Source organism: Rhea americana, unplaced genomic scaffold, assembly GCF_003343005.1.
Source record: "Rhea americana isolate MKP2758 unplaced genomic scaffold, rheAme1 scaffold_2, whole genome shotgun sequence".
In the NCBI taxonomy this organism is placed as follows: Eukaryota; Metazoa; Chordata; class Aves; order Rheiformes; family Rheidae; genus Rhea; species Rhea americana.
The window spans coordinates 3,970,896-3,994,642 of record NW_028186149.1 but is presented as its reverse complement, the minus strand read 5'-3'; the positions used below and the strand labels follow the sequence as shown (position 1 = coordinate 3,994,642).

The following is a 23,747-nucleotide window of genomic DNA, read 5'->3' as shown; positions in this document are numbered from 1 at the left end:
TTTGTTGAATTTGCTACTTTTGGGCAAGTATTTAACAAGTTTTAATTACAATGACTAGTAAATTTTGGTTCACTTGATACAATTCTCTTTTTTTCTCCCTATATATTAAATTATCAAATTTCTAATGCAGCAGAATGGGTGAAGCTTCACAGTTAATTACTGCTGTCAATATGATTTCTTTCTTTCATGACAGCTTTCTGATCTTCCGCAGAGAATTGAGTTTAATCTCGCTCTGAAAAGATCATCTCAGGCAACAAGTCCCACTGSAGCTTCCAGAAAATTCCTAGTTTTCTTCTACCTACAGAATGAAGAGACTCTTTGGTGGTGTAAAGGTAAAGGCTCACAGTTAATTGCTGTACACTGAGGTGTTTATTTTCTGCCTCTGCAGCAAAGAGTTGTTTTCCATTTGAAGCATTCATTAAACCGTTGCTCTATAACTTCCCGCTACTGATGCAGTTCCCTCAGTTATGTCTCTTCCTTCTTTTGCTTCTTATCCCCAAAGCTATGTCAGTGCATCAACACAAGCAAAACGCTGTGGTGGCAAAGGAGAACAGAAAACCAACTACTGATGCAATAAATTGTAAGGACTTTGAGAAACAGAAACTGATTTATTGTATGGCCATATGATCTATTAGGGTCCAGGCACCACAGGAGGATTCAAAGCCTTGACAGCTTTGTAAAAAGTCTCCCAACAGATTTCAGACTTAATCTGCATATTACAAGGCAGCGTACATCTTTATACTCTATCAGGGAGGATGGAGTATTTCCCCAGACGGTTTTTTATAGTCTCCCCCGACATGCACTAATAGTCCTCTTAAAGAAACATTAGCATGAGCCTTCCTCTTTCGTTATGTGTTTCTGACGAGATCAGAAGCAAAGCAAAGCAAACCCACTCTCCGCCCACAGTGCCCTCTTTACCCTCCGACCTTCCGGCTGCGCGAATTATTCCAGAAGGTTTATACAGTGCTGTGATCATGACATACACACAGATACGTGTTTCTACGGTATTCACCGAGCTTCTGTATCACAGCTGCTCTCCCACACATTATACTCAATCTCGCCTTAGTTTCATTCTGTTAGTATCATAAAATATGGAGAAAGCTACAGAACAGTGAAGATCTACCACTGACTTTCTGAAAACATATATAAATGGTAGTATAACCTGACCACAGGATTTTTTTAAACCCGTATCTCACCCAGCTGCAACATAAAACTGTAAGTTTGTAACTATATATGGCCTGGAAATTTTAAAGTAGGGAATTCATGACACATATTAGATGATGCAAGCTAAAAAGGGGAATGAAAGCAGAATTTCAGCATTTTGGCCATTTTTCTACAAGAAGGCATATGCATTCCTTATGGATTTAATCTTGGCTTTCATTTTCAGTTTTTAYGTTAGTATTGCTTCCCCTTTTAAAATTGCTCTAATAAAAAGTCTTTTCTCATTTTTTCAAACAGGCACACTGTTTTGAATGATTGATGACTTTTAATATTATTACTCATAGGTACAAAATTAATAGCACTTACGTGATTCCTATATTTTCCATAGGGTGTAAGTTATGCGGAGGCAAGACTACCAAATGTTGAAATATGACTCTAAGTAGTATAGATGGAGCATAGAATTAGTTTCTAAAAGCATTTCTTACAGGACACATGAATATTTTCCCAGGAAACTGAATGAAAGAATAAAAGGAAACAATAGCGATGAGAATTCTCTTTATGTGAGTGTAACATTAACTAGGTCTCTAGCACAAAAATAAACCTCTTTAGTCCTCTTCAGCATGAAAGGCTTTACTAACATCGGGAAGTGAGCAGTCTTGTTTCCTGGCATGCCATAAATTAGGTATGCAATTAATTCTATTTTTACCACTGTTCAGGTCAGTCCCGAAAATACTGAAGAGGAAGGATAGAAGGGGTGGCAAAAAAGCMTGCTGAATGAAACGACGGGAAAAGACAGCACTAAAGAACGGAGCAAAGGAGTAAGAATCCTGCAGGTCTTCTGTCCACAGAGAAAATACATTAAATACATATGGAATTATACATCTCCYATTCTGTTCTACAGAATGCAGTACCTCAAATTAACTCCTGTGGTTCAAAATATCGTAAGAATTGATCAGCAGAATCACAGATATGTCACTCGGTTGTGTTTCATTCAACATGTAACTTGCATAAGTCTTTTCACATTCTTGCATATGCATCTTTTATCTTCTTCTTTAAAGAAGATAGGGCACAATCGATGTTAAAGTTTATGAGTGACAGTTCCAGAACTCCAGTTGTTATAAGGCTTCGCTAAAATTAAATGGATTTATCCCAACTCAAATATCTGTTTTGACTTTTTTTGTGACTTATTTCCTACCATACTTCAGTAATGTTGCAAAACAATCTTCACTGGGAAGAGCTGTAAACCAAATATATGGAAATAACAAACAATATTCCAAAATGGAAAGCAGTAGCCTCCAAGAGGGATACATTTCCTATGTAGCATGTGGTATTTTAGCTGCACAACTCCCACTGAACCTGTACATCATAGGATTTGGTCTAGCTACAAGATTTCAGTTAGAATCTGGTTCTTGTATTTCAGAAGTTGATCAAACTGGCTGTTGATGTTTCTAAGCATGATAGCCGAGCCTTCTGGCACAGCTCTACTTCACATTAGTTAGTCCAGCATAGAAACTCAGCACACATTTAGCATAAATCCTATGGCTGGATAAATGCAAGAGTTATCTTCTAATCTAGACACCACTTGAGTCGGACTGGTCAGGTCAGTAAAATGCACGTGTGCATCTATCTACTCCATTCTTTTCTCCAGCTGGCGTAACAAAAAGGGTTTTATAACTCCCTGCGCTACCTGACAACTGCCAAGAAATTGCCACTGGAATCATTATTTCAGAGCTAAGTAAAAACAGCAGATTGTGATATCACTGCAGAAAAACAGTACCATTCTCATTATAATCAAAAGCTGAGACAGAAAGAATTCTAACTGCTGCTTTTGACTGCTAAATTGCTGTAATGCCTAGCAATGAAAAATTGGAGCTGATGAGTATTCCTAAGCTGTTTTGAATTTCAGGTGGAATTTCTCAACAATTTTGGATACTCTGTGTGGTGAAGTTGAATACCATAACGCAAAATACACAGATTTGTGAGCTGCAGTGCATTCCTGGGTCCCCTAGTTTAGACAGATATTTCCCCTGATCTAATGTCCGTCATTCCCACTCTCCAAAGCACTTTTGAACCTACTGTCTGATTTAAGGCAAGTTTGACAAAGGTGCACAAGTCTCAAATATAATAATATTTGAAMAGATATTGGCAGCTGGATCAAGGAGAGAGATCCAAAGTATTTTCCCTTCCTGAAGAGAAGGATAAAGCCCAAGCCCAGGAGCTGTCTGTAACACATGGTTCGCAGCCTGGGCAGCCAGCACATCCATGGCTTAGAACCAGCTCTGGCACACAGAGGCGTTGGGATGTGGAGGACATGGGGTAGGGAGACTGAAGCTACTGAACTCAAGACAGAGATCAGAGAGTATTATGGGGGAAGGAAACCGGATTTAATGAGTTCAATGGCAGGTAGGGTAAAGACACAGGACAGACTAAGCCAGGCTGCCTTAGTTCCGCTGTTCGTGGAACTAGTTTAGTACTAAAGAAATGTTTAATTCTCCACTTACTCTCTCTTCCAATAAAAGCTGACAACATAGTAAATCTTGGTCTTCAGCTTAAAAAAMCATTGGTTTATTATAGCTCCTCCTCAGTATTTGGCTCCCAGCAGAGAAAAAATAATACATGCCCTAGTGTCCCTATTTACCAAAGTACACTTTGCCAGAAGACGAATTCCTGGCAGCCTAAGTAGTTGGGTGGTCAGAGGAAAGCTGCAAATACAGCAAGTCAACTCAGCACTGTATTCCTTATACGTTATTTTCCAGCTATAAGGACTCAGTGCAGTCTTCTAAATGTTATCTTTGTGTCTTCACACAGGGAGCCCACTCATTCAAAAGTTTTTTGTTTTCTTTTTTTTTTAAGAAAAAAAAAGAAGATGATGATGCTCTGTGACTGAACTGATTTGTTATATGTTTGACAAAATTATCAAACCACATGAAACAAATTTTTCTCCCTGGTCAAATTTTACAATGGACACCTGGAAAAAAATCAGGGATTTGCAAATTCTGAATCCCTCCCCAGACACTAAATAAGTCTGGCTAATTAATGGCTGTACTTCGTCGACCTGCAGCAAAGACAAAAGAATCAAGTCCTGATTCTGAATAGCTAATAGAAGAAAATGAGTTCAACTTAAGTATAATTAGTAAAAATTGTATCATTATTTTCTATTCAGGAACTAAACTAGAAGGTATTGTAAAGCTAATGTGGGAAATAATACAGACTGTATGACTAAATAATAAGAAAGTTGTTCTTTCCTGTCTTTACTGAACAGCCACACTGTGCAAACTGCCCTGMAGAGAGTTGTGCTGTCAGTATGCCTCCAGCAGGACCTTCCAGACCTTCACCTTCCCATCCAGTAGGTCTGGAGCAATACTCTGAGCAGAAACAGTCATAGATATACTCTCATACTAGCCCTGACTTTCCAGCTAGGATCCAGGGGAATCTCAGTAGTAACAGTAGGCTACATATATGCTCCTGAGCCAGGAAACAAGACAAAAACAATTTTGCCATATTGAACATTCAATTTTCATTATACTCCAAAATTCCTCTAATTCTGAAATTCATAAATTTTAACTTGCATTTCGTTTCAGAAACTAATTTCTCATTTTGCCTTTACAGCTCCGGTACAGAAAGAGAAATCCTTGCCTGTATCCCTGTAATGGAATTTCTCCAGTATCACTTTTTTCAGAAGTATAAAAAATGATTGGCTATAGTCTTAGTTTTCCTTTAAAACAACAATTGTGCAAACTTCATTCAAAAATTTCTACATTTCTGACAGCAATGTTCCCATTTAASTTCCTTTGGGCAGACCTCTGCCTAGACAGCACTAAAAATCAAGTTGGTTAAGTGACCTCCATGTAGCATGGATTTCATTGGCAGAGCAGTCCTGATCTTCAAACAGGGTAAGACCTCACTCATATCTAGTCCATGTCCATCTTTTCATGCTTCATAGCATTGATTTTAATGGTTATTATTGTAAACATCAGTTCAATAGCTACTCTGCTAGTGCAGTATTAATATTAGCGATAAGTTCCACTGAAAATTTCTTAAAAACCAGAGAGTAAATGCTCAAGAAAACCGAAACAGCTTTTTAAAATGGTGTGCTTTTTATGGCTGTTACTTCACCAAACAAGTATTTATTGTGGCTTTTAACTGTTTAATTTCAACTTTTAAATTGGGAGTATATGACACATCTTTTTACCTGTTATTACTGAATAATGAAATATAGAAATGGTCCAGCTACTTATCAAAACTCTTGTGAAAAAAGTTTCTGGGGAGAAGGAAGCCAAAGAGGATAAAATATACAAACCTGAGGTACTAGAGGYTAGGCATGTGGTATGTAGCCACTTCATATATTGCATAGCAGGATCGGTACCAATTGAGAAAGCAGAACTTGATTAGTTATATAATGTTAATGAATTGAATTTGATACACATTCATTTGGTTAGGCTACTGAATCACCTAAAAAAATGAAGACAATAAGTTTTAATAAATTAACTGAACCAAAAGTCTTAATTAGAGATGATTAAACAAAAAATAAGCAGAAATCTATCTCATGACCTTTTATAAACACTTAAGTCTAGGTTAAAATTAATCTTAGCATTTTAAAGAGCTCATTGGTACAGTCAGTTTTTGTTTGAATAAGTTTTYGGTGTTTCTCCTTACACTTTGTTTCAATTCATATCTCCTTTCCTTTACTTTCTCCACTCCTTTTCTTTCTTTTCCTACTATTAGCTGCCAAAAAATCTGAACTACAACACAAACMCTGCCCATCTCATCCAAAGAAACGAAACCCAGCTGATCCAGTAACAGCATCTTTTTCACTCAAGCCAATACATACATCTGTACTGAAAGTCTATTCAGCTCAAAACTGGGGGGGGGTATAGGCCCAGGCTAATACTGCACACAGCGCATTACAAATAGTGTACTGGCTGCGCAGCACCCCAATAGCTTTGACTGGTGTAACACACAGCCAAACGCTGGTGGAAGCTCATTAACTGCTGTCCAACTAATTAGCTAATGGAGCGTGTTATTTTCTTACGGGAGAAATTCAATACTTTTCTCAAATACATCATGGACATAATCTCTTTCTTTCCTCTTCTAACTGCAGCACGTGTAGTGAAAGGCCTAAGGCTCTGTAACACCTTTTTTCAGTTATCACATTCCAGAAGGGCTGGGTGCTGGRGCCATCGGCTCAGCACCGCAGGGCACAGGCTTCTCCCAGCTTCGCGGTACGGGGCCGGAGCAAAGTGCAGCACATCATCCAGCAGTGAATGCTGCAGGCAGCACAGGAGCTTCCCTGCACCAATAAACAATCAATAACGATTGCCAATAGTTCTCGAGGCAGAGTTAAAGTAGCTCTTTGTGTAGACAGAAATAGGCCAACACAAAACTGGATTCAGCTTTTAGAGTATTAAAATCTTCCGTATCTACTGCCCAAAAGCAGCAATCCCTTTACTTGTGTTTGTGCATACGTATAGGCATGGGAGGCACTAATATATCCATGACAAAATTCRTCAAGAAATATCGCTGCACCCTGAGTTTTCTCCAAAAATCTCTGCTGTTAAAAAAGGAGGAACCAATATAGTACTGCATGCTCAGTTTTATGTAACGTACAAAACACAATAGATGAATGACACACTCATACACAAGAGCTGTAACACCTTCTCCCATTGCTTGGATTCATTTCTGTCTATACTAAATAGGAAGATGATCACAAATTCGACAAAGTGAAAGTAAAATTTTCTCATCTATGTTGGCAGACTGAAATACCACTCATACCCTTCAGTACGGCATATTTATCTGCCTTTGTTTAATCAATCTGTGTTTCAACGTTTCCAAGTTCAGAGTACTGCATTAACAATTATTTTCCTTCCAAACGAGGGATAATCTTTGCTTTATTTTTAAGGGTCGTAATTTCTGGAGAATATATCTGACCATAAGCTGAGAATGAACCCAGTACTAAAGACGTGTCTGTTTTTCTAAAGAAAACCTGCAGAAAGTTCTTGGTGATACTGATATGTGTATTGTCTAAGGCCAGTGTGTTTCAAAGCTGCATATTTTTTATTTATAATCTTATCAAAATTTCCACAGAACTTTAATGGTTAGCAGGATTTCTTCATTAACTCCARTTAAAATAGAAACAAACTCCACTCTAAATACTAGAACACAARCTAGTTCCCTTCATAATGGTTTACTGTCAGATACACTTTAGTATAATGGTCACAAAAGAAAGAAATTCTTGSAAATTCTGTAGAAAGACAGAATATTTTCCATTTTCACCTGGGCAAATACCAACGATTTTATTTTGTTTTGCCTTTTTCCCTCGTTTAATGTGCCTTTCTCTTGACTCTGTCTCGCGCAAAATATATTCCATGTGTTTGCAAGTATATCTTCATTATAGGTAGTGTTACCATTTATTATTATGTTTTAGAGTCTTTATTCAGATCAGGTGTTACTACATATTGCTTTCCTTCCCAAGCAAAGAGCCAGGTCTTTTAGCTAGTCTAAGTGAGCACAGTCCCCATGAAATCAATGGTACCATTGTAGTTCACAAGCCACTAAGGATCTGCCCCTGCTTGCTTCAACAGCAGCTTTTTTACGTCTACAAGTGCACAGGCATAAAAGTCTGCCGAAAGTTCAAAAGCTTTTTTAATTTTTGTGCACTTCTTTTCAAACACTTTTAAAAGTTTTTTGGGCAGCAGAAAAACGCAATTTATCCAGAMAGGCTCCTATGTTGTTTAATACAGTTCATTGCAGTAGCAGTGCTTAATGGACATTTTCAGGCTGCYCTTTATCCTGCTCACAGGATCGTGAGGATCCAATTAATTAATGTCAGAAAAACACTTTGAAGATAAGAAGCAATTTCTGTGATACTTTTCTCAAAGAACCAAGGAGCTTTTGTTTCAACAGCCAAATTCTTAATGTGGATATGAAATACAAACTCATGCACTGGTGTATTTTAGCAGAAAACACCATGGAAAGAAAGTGAAGGAGGGCAGCCTTGCACAGCAAGAGGTTTTAATCACTGTTTCCACCTTCCCTCTTCAACTACTTACAATGCTGAACAGATTTTAAGTGCTGTACAGCTACACTGCTCTTAATTACTAATCTAAGAAGCTAATGTCTTGAAATACGTTTAGAACATCCTAATAATCTACTGAAGCCTAGGAGTCTTTCAAAGAACAAGAAACCCACGCAGCTCTGCTTACCCTCACAGTACACTAAACCACGCACAAAAAGAAACACGGGGCCCACTACTGCGTTTCCTCAGGAGGAGTCAGCTTGAGCATTTTTCTCATACTGATCTGGACTCTGAGACTACTGAGTTGTAACAGTTGAGAGATTCAAAGTAAAAACATAACCCAAGAGAATCCTCCTGTTATTTTTGCTGGGGATGCAAGTGCACAGCAGGAGCTTTAGTAGCACYTTCTCTCTCATTTCAGTAACAGATGCAACAATTTGTGAAGCCTTAGTAAAAGGTGAACAGAATTTACCTGATGCGAAACATGTTAAAACAAAACCTGTAGTTAGGAATCYGAAGTACCTTAGACTAACTAACTAATTACCATTAGTAATTGGTAACTAATTACACATCTGCCTAAAAAAACAAACAAACAAAAACGTTTACACGGTGTATTTTGAAGGTTTTAAGTCGCCACAGTCAGCACACAAGCAGGCCCAAAGACTCCAGTATTCAGCACMATTAGGCAGAAAAGAAATTTCACCCTTGCAAGTGCTGTTACTAAACTGCCTTAGAAAGAAAGAAGACAAAGAGGAGAGAAKTCAGACATTAACTGAAACATTAAGAAAACTCAGACATTAAGAGCTGTTTTCATGAATTTTTAAGGCAACAGAGTCATGGCATGGCAACTTGATACTGGAGGAAGGAAGAAAAAACACAAGCACGGCAGCACTGCCTAACAGTTATCAGTTTTTGTTTAAACTTAAGTTCAACAGGAATTTGACTCCTATATAACAAGATACCAATTTTAGGACGCAGGTCTGTTATAATAAAGTAGTAACAGATTAGTCCTATATGAGCTGATACTATTATCAATGCTCACTGTTCATTCTTGTTAGGTCATGCTAGCTCTAAGACGTAATGAAAATGTAAAGACACTAAGTGAAAATGGCACAATTCAACCCACTGAAAAGAAAAGAAGCCAGCAACCAGTTCCTGACCAAATCCACTATTCACTAGGAATATCTACATCCTCAGCTGCATATGCTAAATGTACTGAAGAAATACTGAAGAAAACTTCAGGTGTCATTAAATAGTACCACAGCATTTGCTCTGCCTTCCTGTTCATCTGTTTTAACATCCAGCACTTTCAGTTTTAGATTCTTATCTTACCATCTAAGAGAGAACTTACTCACTAAATTTTTAACCTGAAGGACAACTGCTGTTAYATCACTTGTATTAGATATGGCATTAAAATAAAACTCAAATTCTTACATCCCCTTCCACACTCTTCTTGATGTTCCTTCCACCTGAAGCTCTGAAGAACTTCCAAGGTGAGAGCAAACCTATACCACGTGATCCCACCTTGGGTTTGAAGCGTATGCAGTGGAGATGGTGAGGCTAAAGACATACTATGCATTCTAAACTGCAAAACAGAGAACAGTGATGTTTAAAWCCTTATGTACTTTTTTTCTCAGTTTAACTTCCAACTTGAGCTTACAAAATCTAACTCAGGAACACAACTCTGTCAAGACAGACTATCAAACATCCTAAGGCATCAGTCTCACCTGGTTCTCAACACACAGAAAATATCATTTATCTTCCCAGGTGCATACAGCAAGTCATATTCTTGTAAAGTGTTTGAATCCCTGAAATAATACTCTGGTTTTTGTTCTTATAATACTACTGTGCTCTACTTCATTTCACAGTCTTTTGAAGACAAATAGAAGCAAAGAACAAAGATGCAAACTCCACTCTCCCAAACAACTTGTGAAAGCACTTTTGTCTGCTGTACGGCTAATGGGCATGGTTCTCCTGGGTTATTCTGCTCTCTCGACACATCATTACTATACACAGCTTTTATGAATACGTACTCCAAAATGCCATCATCAATACATGGCAATTCAAGGTTAATGCCAACACCCTGACAGAATTTTCTGTGTTTATCTGTCTGAATTAAACTAGCTACACTGTTCATGGCACACAAAAAAATTGCAACTCTCATACTTTGGGCAGAACATGCATTTCCTGCTCAGTGCAACAGCTGTTCACCTGATGGGTTTACTAATTTGGGGGAGGGGGGGAAGGGAGAGGGGCTGGCCAGCCCAAGTTACCTTTAAAAAAATAAGTAAAAAAAGCAAACTTCTAGCTTCTAGTAAACCAAAGTTTCAAGTGTGCTTGTAAGCCAGATATTGAGTAAAACAGGGCTTATCATGCCAAATATGAAAAAGATGATGTTTATCTGAAGATAACTAAAAATTACTATTGTTTATGAATGTGCAAACTTTGGTCCAAGAGCCATGCTCTTGAGCAGATTATTGCTTTGTCCAGTTCTTGCCACTGCTTTTCTCACCGTTCTTTCCACAGGATCCATTCATGCTCACAGGGCAACCTATCTGTCCATATCAAGTATCTGAGCTGGCACCATAATCTGACGATAATGCTAACTTATTCCCTCCTTTAAAAACCAATATCCAAACAGTCTAAGTCTACTAGTCAGTTCACAGAGAAAATCCACTAATATGTAAGAAGTATTTTCATCTCCTCCCTTTCCAATCTACTGAGTACACTCCTGCAAAAGCAATTTTCTGCTACAAAACATACTATTTCCTGAATCTGTGCTTTGGCCTCTGCCTTTTCCCAAGCTTAAGTTCAGGTATATCACCAGAGAGCTTCCCAAGTCCCACACAGGTTTGATTCTGTGTCACTGCTAGTTTCTGGTAGGGTCCTAGGTGCACTGATAGGTTTGAACTGCCCAGATCAGCCTCACTTGGGGCCTCCATCCATGCATCCTCTACCCCGAAGGTTTGGGACCTCTGTTTAAGCACGGACATGCCCATGCCCAGCCCCAACCGGTTTTCCAGTCTACGTAGTAACAGCTTTGTCTCCAGCCCTTTCTCCTGGATGGGCCCAAGACATTGTCACAGCCTTGCCTCCAGACCTGCCTCTGGTCCCATACGCTGCCATTCCTGCCGGGACTCCCTGGCTAGACCTCGGAGCTGCCTTCTTATGTCATCTTGCCCACGACAGTCGATGGAAGCTACCTGCAGCCGAGCCCTGCCAGTGAGGGCACTGCCTGCGCTGTGCTCACCTCGCTGCATGGGCCAGCCCCAGGGGTGCTGTTCCCTGACACTCACCTCCCACAACTTCAGTGACACTCTCGCACAAATTCCTTATCTTGGGTTATATTCAGACTTTTCCTGCTCTGTAGGAACTCCAGATTACAAGCTTTATACACGTGGATAAAACAGTTCTTGCCTCATGCCAGACTGATCCCTTCACTCCAACTTACTGGCTTAAAGCTGCACATTATTTTCTTTGCTGGAAGTGCTGATACAGCACTGGTATAGGCAGTAACCTCTTAATGCAGATTGGCTGCAACTCAACTACTATGCCCTACATAAACCGCTTTATTTGCATTTTGAGGTTGCTGGTGGTCAGCAGATAATTCAGATTTTCTATCTCAAGGTTCCTAAACTATGTCCAGAGTAACAGCGCAAGCTTTGTTAAGTAGCTCACTAAATACAAATTTGTAATCTCACAACAGACATTTATCTGACCCAGAACTCAGCCAAACTACCAAAAACTTCAGAGTTAGAACAGCTTGATTATAACACAGACTTACAAATAAATGGAGCCTTGACCACGCAATAACTAATGCTCTCATGGGTGCCAATACAGAAGGAACACTGGGTCTGTAACGTTTCTAAGCAGTCAAATCTTTCTGATACAAAGTGTCTGAAGTAACAGCCAATAGAACACAAAGACACTGGACAAGTTAAGCAATAGAAGATAAAATCTCCATTRATTAACTTAATCACACCATCTGTAAATCAAGTTTTAAATTCCCCATATTTATTGCGTATTAGGGAAGACTTGAATTTCTTCTTGAATTTAATGCTGCAGTGTAAAAATACTCTCGGCAAACAGAATCTTTTTACTAGATCCAATTGTGAAGCCACTAATTATGCAGAATTTCTACTGGCTGACTATTTTACTAAAAGGTATTTTARAAAGGGTAAGAAATTCAGAAGTTCAAAGGAAAACCAGAGAAGCAACAGCAAAAAGAGAAAATATGCTTCCTTCACAGAGACAGACASTGATGTAAGAACACAGTCTATCTGACTAGATTAAGAGAAGCTTAAGGAACACAGAAGTTTTTCTCTATCCAAAAAAATAATTTCACTCAGAATAAAATAAGATTAGGGAATCAAAGAATGCTGTGCAGAAATGCCTAAGACAATTGAAACCAGGTTCCCAGCAATTTTTTCTTAAGTTTTGCTCTGTAGAACTTGAACAACTATTTAAATTAGTAACAACCTTTCTTCTTGGCAAGAAAAAGAATGAATATGTCTTGATATGATTTGGGAATTTGCCTATGGACAGTTTCTGAATTTGGACTGACATTGGTGACTCTTTTGATGTAGCTGAGTCAAGAGTAGAAAATTCGTTTTGAATTAAATTTTCTAAGACATGAGAGGAAAAAAATGACTGTACCTGGCACATGACTAGCAAAGTTAAGATCACTACACCTTGATCACAACTTTTAAGAAAAGAACATCCTCAGGTAAACTAATGTTTACTCTAAGTAAAAAGACAACTGAGCAACAGACTGTGTATGAGGCACTTTGCTCACCTCATGAAATGATTTCCAAAGGCTCCAAGACATTCCAAAAATGGCCCCTTGTTGGACATACTAGATACAAAGGAAGAAGGAAACAGAAAATCAGCTGCAGTAGCAAGAGGAAAATTCATGCTCCAGAAGGAAAAATCACATGGAAAGGCAAGGAGAAGACCTGAAGTTTTAGATCCATTAAAAGCCTGACTGGAGGCCAGAGAGATTCTGACAGGGGTTAGGAAACCGACACTAGTCAATAGGTACAGATGTTTTTTTGTATGAAATTCTTGTACTGTCTACACTGAGATGTAATTACTACAATGTCTTACCATGTGTTACACATACGGACTTATAAAGGTGTAAACAAATCAGGGTACACAAGACCGCAACTCCAGAGAAGCATGCGATTAAGTACACTGGACRGGGGTAAGAGATGAACAGATCTCTCTATCCCACGCTACTCTCAGAAAGCTAGCATGATGAGCCTGTATCATGGAGAAGGGGCAGAAAAGCTCATCAGATTCAGAAGGGCTGAAGTSTGCTAAAATTCAGGACACTTCAAAGCTTTCTAGCGGATTCCAGCATCCTGGAACCTGGCACAGCAACCTGATGGGTCCCCATCCAGGGCTGACACATAGGACATCACCAAACCCATTCCTCTAGCAGCCTATTTAGGATCACAGAGCTTTTAAACTGAGAAAACTCGGCATTTTCAGAACTCTCTGATTTTTGTACCTAATTATCCCGTGTGAACACCAGCAGAAAGTAGTACTTTCTATGTCACTGTGAAGATCCACAGCTTCCTCTATGAACTGAGAAGAGGAGGAATCCAGTCTGCACACAGTCTGTTTCTGAATGAGAGGGGAGTACGTGCACGCTTCTAATGCTAAAATGATAATGTAAATGCTTATTTAATATTCTCTTAAACCCAGTGAAAATTTGTGGGGAGACTGAAAACTCATAAACGTCAGCTCAGAATGAATTACTCTTTGATGCATCGAAGCTTCAAAAGAAACACAATGAATGAAATCGTCATGAAAATTGATCAGARGCATCACATGTTCACACCTTCAGAGACTTAACTAACTTATGCTGCTCAAAAGAATTTAAGATTTTTAATAAACCTTGAATAAAACATGTGTTGATATTCCAAACACTGTGTGCTGCAGACAATACCAAAACTAGTATTTTCATGTAAACTACTTGATGCTTTGGCCAGCAATTAGAAAACAAAAGCAAACCTAGTCCTTTCTAAAGCCTTAAGATATAAKTTCAGATAAGTGGGTTCAAATAAAAACTTCATTCTGTTGTTTAAATCTCTTTGCCCATCTCTCCTAAAAATGCATTTTCTTTGAAATTTTGCAGTCAAGTTTCTTCATTCTGTCCATAACTGGAAACAGAAGCATAATCAAAACACCGTGAGAAAGGCTGAAATTAAAGATTTTTGGGTCTGACAAGAAGCAGGAAATACTGAAAATCTTGCAACACAGTCAGTTCTCCAGAGACTTCCAAGGCCAGGGGGGTTTGGAAAGTTATATAAGCAACCAGATTGCTGAGCGCTTTACAAGCCAAACTGAACGGCCAGCCTTTCTGAGTTTCCCCTGTTTTGCATACTTCTCTTTATCCTTTTCCCTTTCTTTCAAAACAACCTTTTCATATTTAAAGGGAAAGAAAAACCATTCCTTTAATAAAATACTTAAGAAACAAGCACCTCAGTGGGACTCATTGCTGCTGGCTGCTGTTCAGATGATGTATTTGCAGGGCAGATCATCAAAGCAACAGCAGGCTTCAGCTTGTGCACTGCTGTAGTGACAAATTCTTATACGAAAAATGCTTGCAAACAAATGACAGAAAAAAAGAACATTACCTTTGTCAAATGCTGACAGAACTAAGAAATATAGGAAGTAATAAAAACAATTTCTATGAGTTCCAAAATTGGTCATACTTGTCATCACTGAGCAAAATCTAGTGCTGGGCAAAAATATTTATTTTCTTCTTCAAACTGCAGAAGGAAATAGGGAGAAAAACAAGAAAAAAAGGCCAGGAAACTGCATACCTGGAAAAGAAACAATAAAGAGAACTCTCCTTGAGACTGAGGCCAGATGGATAAAATCATCCATCACCCATGCAAGACAAACTGCTTGCTTAGCGCCTCAGCTTAAAGGCGTTCTCTCAGCAGATCCACTGCAATTTGGCAAGCACGAGAAACTCTTTTAGAAGCTCCTGGGCGAAAATATCAATGACAAGCTACATGCGGAAGACTGTTTTGTAAAATAGTGGTATTGAAGTTACTCCAGCCATTACATTCAGCCTGAGGCCAGAAGAAAGACTATTCCCCACTGTTCCTGAGGCACTTATCTCTTTATCACACAGCCAAGTAACGTGGTCTGCATTTTCATAGCATTTGCTGCTTAATACATGAAAAAGGAATAAACCAGCTCTTAAAAACGCATTTCATCAGTATGTTTTCAAAATGCCTCTGGAACCCTACAGACCACTGTACGGTGTTAGGTATTAAGCTGGCTGTTTAATGAAGCCGGATGGGAAAAGGTCACCTTGGAACTACGATAATAAGATAACATTGCCAGAAACTCTGAAATGTAATTATTTAAGTAACATCTATATTGAAAATAATATATAGTTAGCGAAGACTATTATACTAGATATATTCTGGTTCAACCAAAGGTCATAAGGCTAGGTAAAATTCTTGTGCAACTTCAGTTCAGTGGAGTTGAATTCATTAAAACCAGGGTTGAATTTCACCCAGTCTTAACAACTTCAAGGACTTTAGTAAGCAACTACCCTAGCCAAGAACTACATGTTGACTAGAACAAGATGAACACTTATTTAGTGAAAGAAACCTTCCCTGCAGAAAATCAATTTGGAACTATTAGAAGGATACTAATTTAAAGGATACGTAAATGCGTGCGTGTGTGCGTGTGAGAGAGTGAGCATGAGCAGTGGGAACCAGGCAACTTCGTAATGAACTTCACGTAAGAAACGCTAAAAACATAGAAGTACTTTTATCTTCTGTCTTTACACACTGTTTCTTATTAGGTTTTAACCCTCTTCTTGCATTAGAAGCAAACTTGTGACGTATTTATTCTGCTAGGTAACTTACCTGCATGTGCATTATCCTTAAATATAAGCTGAACTCACAAGATTAAATATGGACTCACCTTGCAAAGGCTTCAAATAGCACCACACTAGTCAGAAGTGAAATTCCTTTTACAGTTTCAGGAGTGTTAGCACCAGATTTTAGATAGTTTCCTGTCCTATGACACCTCATGTGACGCAGTCTCACCTTGGTTCTTTAGCCACGGATTTTTCTGCTTTTGTTTTTTTAAATTCAATAACCTCATGTTGTTTTCAGAAATGTTTTATAATGGAAAGAAATCGTATCACATAAAAGTTCTTAGATATGAAAGACCCTACTCTCTCCCTGGCTTAGTGCCTCCTAGATGCTTACCTAGAATATTATCAATATCACTTACCTAGAATTATTACCAATAATGCAATTAGTATACTGAAGAAAATACAAAATATAATTGTTGGATATCTCATCCTGGCTGTGATGTTTTATACAGAAGAACCTAGTTTGTCACAACAGAGATATTACCACAGAACACAAACTCCCAGCCCAGACTGACCCCGAAATTCCTGACAGAATATGCTTCCTGCATTTCTGTCATCCCCAAGCATAAAACTGAGACTCCTCCTGCCTCTTCACTGTTATCCTGAACTCTCCAAATACAGACAGGCTATGTTAAAGAAAATAATCCATCAATATAAAAATAACATCCCTCAAATAACCGAAGGACTTTTCTACCAGTAGCATAAACCTTAAGAATTTAAGAATTTCAGGGCTTAAAAACAAGACTTGGTTTTAGAGTCCAAACCCACTGAACTATGTTTTGCCATAATGAACTAACACATTATTGCACTTACTTTTTGGCTTAAGAAAAAGCAACCTACTGAAGGTTTAAGGCCAATGGAAATAGCCAAAACAATGTACGCCCTGAAGCAAATCTGTCAGCAATCAGTATAATACTAACTCTCATGCAACAGACTGGGTAACTGTTAAAAAATAAATGTTTGTCTGACAGATTCAGAGCTTCTGTGTATCATGGAAAGAAGTTTTCTTGGACATGTCAGCACCAGATACTTCAGTGCTGACATTGTTTATAAACCTATGTTGAGAAAGGACAACTATCTTAGTAACACACCTGTGCTAACTTTAATTCAAACTGTGACCACTCAGATAACAATTAATTCAGATTAATATTAAACTCATTGTATCTGAAACTAAAAAAAAATGATGCTAAATAAACTGAAATGCATGAAGTGGGAAAAAAATCAGAATCTTTTTTGCTCTAATATTAGTATTAATATTTAATTGARTGTTTTGAAGTGGCCCAAAATCCATTAAGCTTCAATTTTGCAGAATAACAGAAATTCTCAGTGGAAGTTCAGATAAATACTCTAGGAAAACACAGAAGGCTCAGAGTACAGAGGAGGAGATACGGCAGAAGCTAATGAGCAAAAGATACCAAGTGACACTAACATTACTATGTTTTCATAGGAATGCTTGGTTTTGCAAACATATTTTGCAAGCGAAAGTTGTTTCTCTTTCAGTGTAGTATTTCTCAACTCTTTAGTTTCATATTTAGGAAATAACTACAAAATTGATTTGTCAGGATTCCCAATTGTGAAAAAGGTGGATTTTAGCAATATTATTGAAAATGTCACAGTTACGTTTACACAGAGATTTTAACTGCCTGTTCAAATACTCATAATTTATTCAGAAATTTCCTTGCGGCTTGTTTTCAGTTTATTTAGGAAGTTATTCTTTACATCCTTATTTTCATTACAATTGGACAAAATCTCCATTATGTTCCAAGAAATGTCTTGCTTAACTCAGGCAGAGGATAGGCGAGAGGACCAAAGACAAAAAGAAAAACAACAGTTATTCTAAGCTAGACTCTATAATAAAATAGTTTGTAAGTAATGCATACAGTAAGCTGTACATAATGACACAGATACATTCCAACTCCAAATGCATACATCAACTTGTATAGGGACGCACTCAATGAATGATAGACACTATAAGAAATACACTGTCAAAGTCCCAGTGGGACCTTTACAAGCCACCATTGTAACAACATTGCTTTGGGTTGTTGTACTTTGTGAACTCAAATGAAAAATTAATCAGATTTTTTCCTGAATAAAAATGGAAGAATTATTAATGGTTCACTAGCAGCTCTCACTACCCATTTGGGACAGCCACTRAACCCGACACACASTTCAAYACCGATGTTTATCAYGAGCAGTTTCCTTGTATATATGGTAACTGAGGAAAGACAACAAACAAAAACCCCTCAAGCCCTAAAAATTCAAATACATATTCTCTCTTCTCTATATAATACTTAGTATATGATGTGACTTTTTTGCACAACAATCTTTAATATTATCTTGCAAAATCCAAATATAATAATCACTAAGAGCAATTTAAACAACTGTTTTAGGTATTTATTGATCTGATTAGCACCAAATGAAGCAAAACACTATGCTGGTCATGAGCCAATAAATAAATTACAAATCTGCAGATGATTACATGTGACAGAGAAGTATCTTTAACCATGTTTATCTTTTAAGTCCTCTACTAGCATTTTAATATGTCCAACTCCTTTACTAGGTGTCAATTTGAATCTCTACATTGATTTTTAAAATGTTATTTTAAGCTCAAGAGCTGCTAACAATATTTCATCATGAGACATACTGTTTGAATGTTATCTGTGCTGCAGGGGATACTGAATTGAAATTTTATCACAGTCCCTTTAGTATCATCATCAAGTCACTCTCACTTTCATGTGATGAATTCATTCAATCCATGTTCATGTTCTAGTACATTAATATGCACAAGAACACTAAGTCTTTTTTTTTTTTTTTTTTTTAATTAACCTGTACTACTTACTTAATCACAAATGCTGTATACTGGCACAAGTTAACAGAAGATAGAATAGCATGTAATCACATTACAGAATAGGAGGAAATTCAATTAGATTCAAAGATTTATATTGCATAATAGCTGAAGTAACATAATTCCATGAAAAGAACCCATACTGAAATACATGTTACACTCCAAGAAGGAATTCTTTTAAAAGTAATGAATTAAACTTTACTGTAAAACAGCTCTGTAGTAAACGCTATACAGATAAGGTACAAAAAGCTTAAAATCTTGCCAAAATTTTTATGCATAAACTTTCATAAAGTATGTCATAGATGTCTACCACTAACGATAGTAACCAAATGCTTGACAGTGTTTGCAGAATTGAATTTTGAAGTTGTCTGACTCCAGAATTGTTTCTAGAGTCATTAGACATTAATCAGATTCTGATTTCTGATTAAAATCAGTTCACTATATGTAACTATATACTATTATATATACTAACTGTAGTGTATATATATACATACTAACTATATACTATACTAACTATACTTATATATTAACTAGTATGCATTAGTAACAAATACGTTTTCAACTACTGTATCTTCAATATTAAGCTACACTGTAACTTTTGCTAGTGAAATCACCTGCTCCTTACCAAACTATACCAAACTAGTTTCTTTAAATTAGGTCCTCCAGACTCACCACACAAAAACGTGCTTTCAGAATACATCAGACTGATGTCATTCAGCTTTAGAATTTGTCATTATTCCAGATTTCAAGCAAGGATACTGCAGTATTTATAGTCAAATCCGTACGTTTTGCAGCATAAATGCTATAACATATTGGTCCTACTTAAGGCTTTATGGTCCTACTTAATTCAGTGGCAAACTTCCCATTCAGAGTATGAGAACTGGCCATGATGGTTAGCAGGGGACTAGAAGTCTGTCTTTGTCTCGCTCCTGCATTGGACTAGCACATGACAGAAGTGCTCTTCCAACGGACAGGTCTGTCCAAGGTTACTTGTTCTGTTGCCCAAAGGTCCAACAGATCAGCCAGTAAGAAAATATTGCTGAGAACTACTTTGAAAACAAGTAATTTTGTATATAGTTCAGGATTGTATACAGAGTCTAAACCTAAACTGTAATACGTAGGTTTTGCTTCAAATTGAAAGGAAAATACTAGAGAAAGTGCACACACTGGTTAATTCACTATTAAAAGGAGTAAAGAAGGAGTAACTTTGAAAATAGTGCTACATGAAATTAATTCAACAAGAGAGGAACACCCAAAAAAGATAATATAAGCAGCAGGAAACAGAAATGATTGGAAGGTTTCTGAGCTGTACGGACAGAAAAGAGCACAGACACACATACAGCATAGTATAGATGTACAAGAGGTCTAGGAACYGGTAGTTTTTGAAAAATGTTAAAGTTACATGAAATATGTTTAAAAAAAATCTTTGAAAGAGCCTGCGTATCTCCTTTAGATTGAATACTATGACTAATCAGACAATGCTATGTTCCAGAAATACAAAATAATTTGTACACAATTGTTATTTTTTCTAAAATAAAGTTTATTACTGTTTCAAAGCAGAAAGAACTTATATATTCTATTCACTAATCACTTCCTCTAAACTGTGCATAAAAAACTGAAAATGYAATGCTCAGAATTAGTAAATCTTCATAAGCTACCATCATGTTCAGCAGCATCATTTCATCTATGCTTTCCTGAGGGTTACAGCTTTTGTTCTCAACTGTAACAGAGAGGACAGCAAAAACAAGCAGTGGATAAAGACAAAAAAAAACAAAAGCAGTAGGAAGAAGCATTCAAATATTTAGATGCTTTGATGACTTTCAGCTGAGTTTGAATTTCTATGAGGAAATCTCATGTTCTTGCCTGCTTTTTCCAGCACCTATTGATTTTACAGTAATCATGAATACCTCATAGTGAAAACCCGTTTTGACTGCCTATTTGATTAGCACTTTTGACAAAGCAGTGAAGAGGTGTGGAGCTGTGCAAATCCACATGGAGTCTGGACGGTCATGTGAACTGAAATGAGCAGAACATGCAGATTCCCAGAGAGACTGAAAGATCAAAAGATGCTGACATCTTACTAAAACGTTTCTAGTGACTGTGAGCTGATATACGATTTTACACTGAAGAAATCAAARAATGTGCACACTGAAAGGAAACTGAAAACAACAAATCTTACATACTTCACAGGAAGAGTGTTGCTCACAAGCAGCTCTCATGACTACAACTGGACTATAACAAAACATGGATCTGAAAATTCAGCTTAGCAAAGCACTCAAATATATGCTTAAAGGTATTGCTGCTGGGTTACTTTTTTGTTACTGTTGCTCCTACAGTATAAAGCATAAGGATGGATTTAAGAATTTTTTTTTAAAGGTTTAAAGGTTTTGCTGGTTTCTACAAATTTAGAGAAATCCGTAAATATCAGATCCGAGTTTTCTAGTTTCCAAGCTTTACCAGGTATGCGTAGTCTATAAAAATCTGCTTGAGTGCAGACATTTTGAATGCTGTGCTATCTGTGAGAAATCTGTGACTATTAATAGGCTGGAAAACATCTTTCCAAATACCACAGACCTTGCACAAGAAATTGCCACCAAACCTTTTTCTAGTTTTAGTTTTCTGATCCTTTAGAATACTTTCTTTTATGTCCTTGTGCAATTATACCTGCCTTGATAAACCAATCCAATAAGGTTACAGTGTAACCAAAAAGGCTGGAGTCCTCCTAAATGGAACGACAGGCCTAAGGATTCTTAACAGGGCTGGGAGTTTGTAAATTTAGCAGGCTAAACCCATACCAGTAGCTTTAATATGAGAGCAGGGATGACAGCATAAACTCTGGGGATAAGGAGYAGCATGAGAAAGAAAAATCTTGCCACTTTCCCATACATGCCAACAGCCTTGATTATTTTTAAGTAAAAATGTTACTATTTTTCTGTCCTGCCCATTCCAAAAATGTTCACGTGGCTCTGAAATTCTTATTACAGCTAAGGGAATTTCTCTGTTACCTGTTATAATAGGTTGACATCTAAATCCGATAAAAAAAATTATCTTCAGTTTCATGATTTTATAAATTCTGTAATGTGGCAAATTTCATTGGCTTGCCAAGCAAAATTGTGTTCTCATCCATTTCCTATCAAGCGTACAGTATCTACAGAAGTACTTCAGATGGATTAATTATTTACTTTCATGATCAAACCAATTAGTGTTGATAGCTCATATTTGGAAGAAACCAGGACAAACTTGAACTGATGGTAAGTTCTCCCTAAGGAGGTCCAGAACAGCTCAAGTTTAGTAGATGGTGGATAGATTATATTGTTTTTTCACTTTGAAATTTTGAGTCACATTTTTGTTCAAATTAGTTCACATTATGGAATAGTCTGTTCTCCATAATAAACTCCCACCTACAGGCAGTTGTTTCTGTAAAACTAGTTACAGCTCTCACAGAAATTAGTGAGAAGAAAGCGAAAGACAAGAGAGAAGAAATTCAGTAACAAGGATTTTCCTTGCTTATACCCGAGCAGTAGCTCAGATGCTTAACAGCCACAAGCAAGATTTGAAACTCCTAGTGCAGCTAATAGTTCTAGCAATAAAGACATGAAGCTAGTAAGAAAAGGCCTCATGCAGCTCCATTATTATTATTTGTTACGGTTATTCTCAAGAAAGGTCTAAGGATGAATAAATAGGTAAAGAGAGATTACAGCCAGGGCTTTATAAATCCTAAACAAATATTTTCTCTCCAGATCACTCAGMAAAATTGGGTCCAAAAGGGAAACACAAATGTAGGCAAACTAAGGGCTCTGCAGGTGAAACAGGGGAGATTATACCAGGGAATGGAACCCTTCAGAATACACACAAGACAGAGATACACATGTAGAAAGTTCCACSTTGTCTCTAATTTGCAGCACACTACAGAGCTCTAAAAGTATACCACAAAATGATACAATGTTAATATAAATGCYGCAGGATTCTCTGTTCTTTTGAATTAAGAACCTGCTTGAGAATAAACTGTATAAATGATCTTGTACTCTGAGAACACCACCCCAATACCACTTTATTTCAGTACAATTCYGGTACGCATTCATGTTAAAGAACTTAAATTTTAGGTAATCAGAGAATCCTCTTTTCTGCTCAAGTAAACTCAATATACTTCACATAAATAAGCATGTTCCTAGATTCTCTGTCCTTTCAGATAAGATTAACAATGTGACAAATACAATGACCACAGTGGAATCAATTAATAGGACATGTCGAAGCCAGGTCATATGGACAAGGCAATGGACATTAATGGACCTATGGTGTGTCTCATACCAGACCAAACCAGAATTATACACTGATAGTTAGTTCTTATCAAAAAGCCTAATTAACGTTTTTTTCTTGACATTTATTTTACACTGCTCCGAGGGCCTTACCTGGGAAAGCCTCCACCCAAGTTGCACCATCTCACAAAGAATGCATTCACTGGGATACAACTTACCCAAATAGTTATTGCTCTTTGACATCTCTGTAATGTTGATTTTAGTAGCTCCTTCAGGAATTTCCACTATCTTGTGATAGCCAAGATTTGTTAGCGTGTGTTTGAAGACTCCAGACACAACTTTGCAAGCAGTGTTGTCCCCTCCACATATTCCACACTTGTCAACCACCTTGTCTGAACCCAGATAGTCATCACAGCCAATGCTCTGCAAAATAAAATGGAGTTTTTTCAAGATCTTACAATTGCAAACTTTCAGGCATAACCAACAGAGAACAGTATGACTTTCAGAAAACATAAGGTCTGAAAAGATTTTATGAATTAAGGTATCAGCAATTTCCTT

At 37.4% G+C, this 23,747-nt stretch overlaps 1 protein-coding gene across 1 annotated transcript in view; it reads right to left on the bottom strand.

Moving 5' to 3' along the window:
* The window catches only part of THSD4 (thrombospondin type 1 domain containing 4), a 359,658-nt gene that overhangs the window by 54,178 nt on the left and 281,733 nt on the right, over window positions 1-23,747 (bottom strand). Inside the window, exon 7 of the mRNA XM_085303323.1 lies at window positions 23,408-23,612. Coding sequence (XP_085159449.1) covers window positions 23,408-23,612 — 205 coding nt within the window. The remainder of the gene's footprint in view (window positions 1-23,407; window positions 23,613-23,747) is intronic.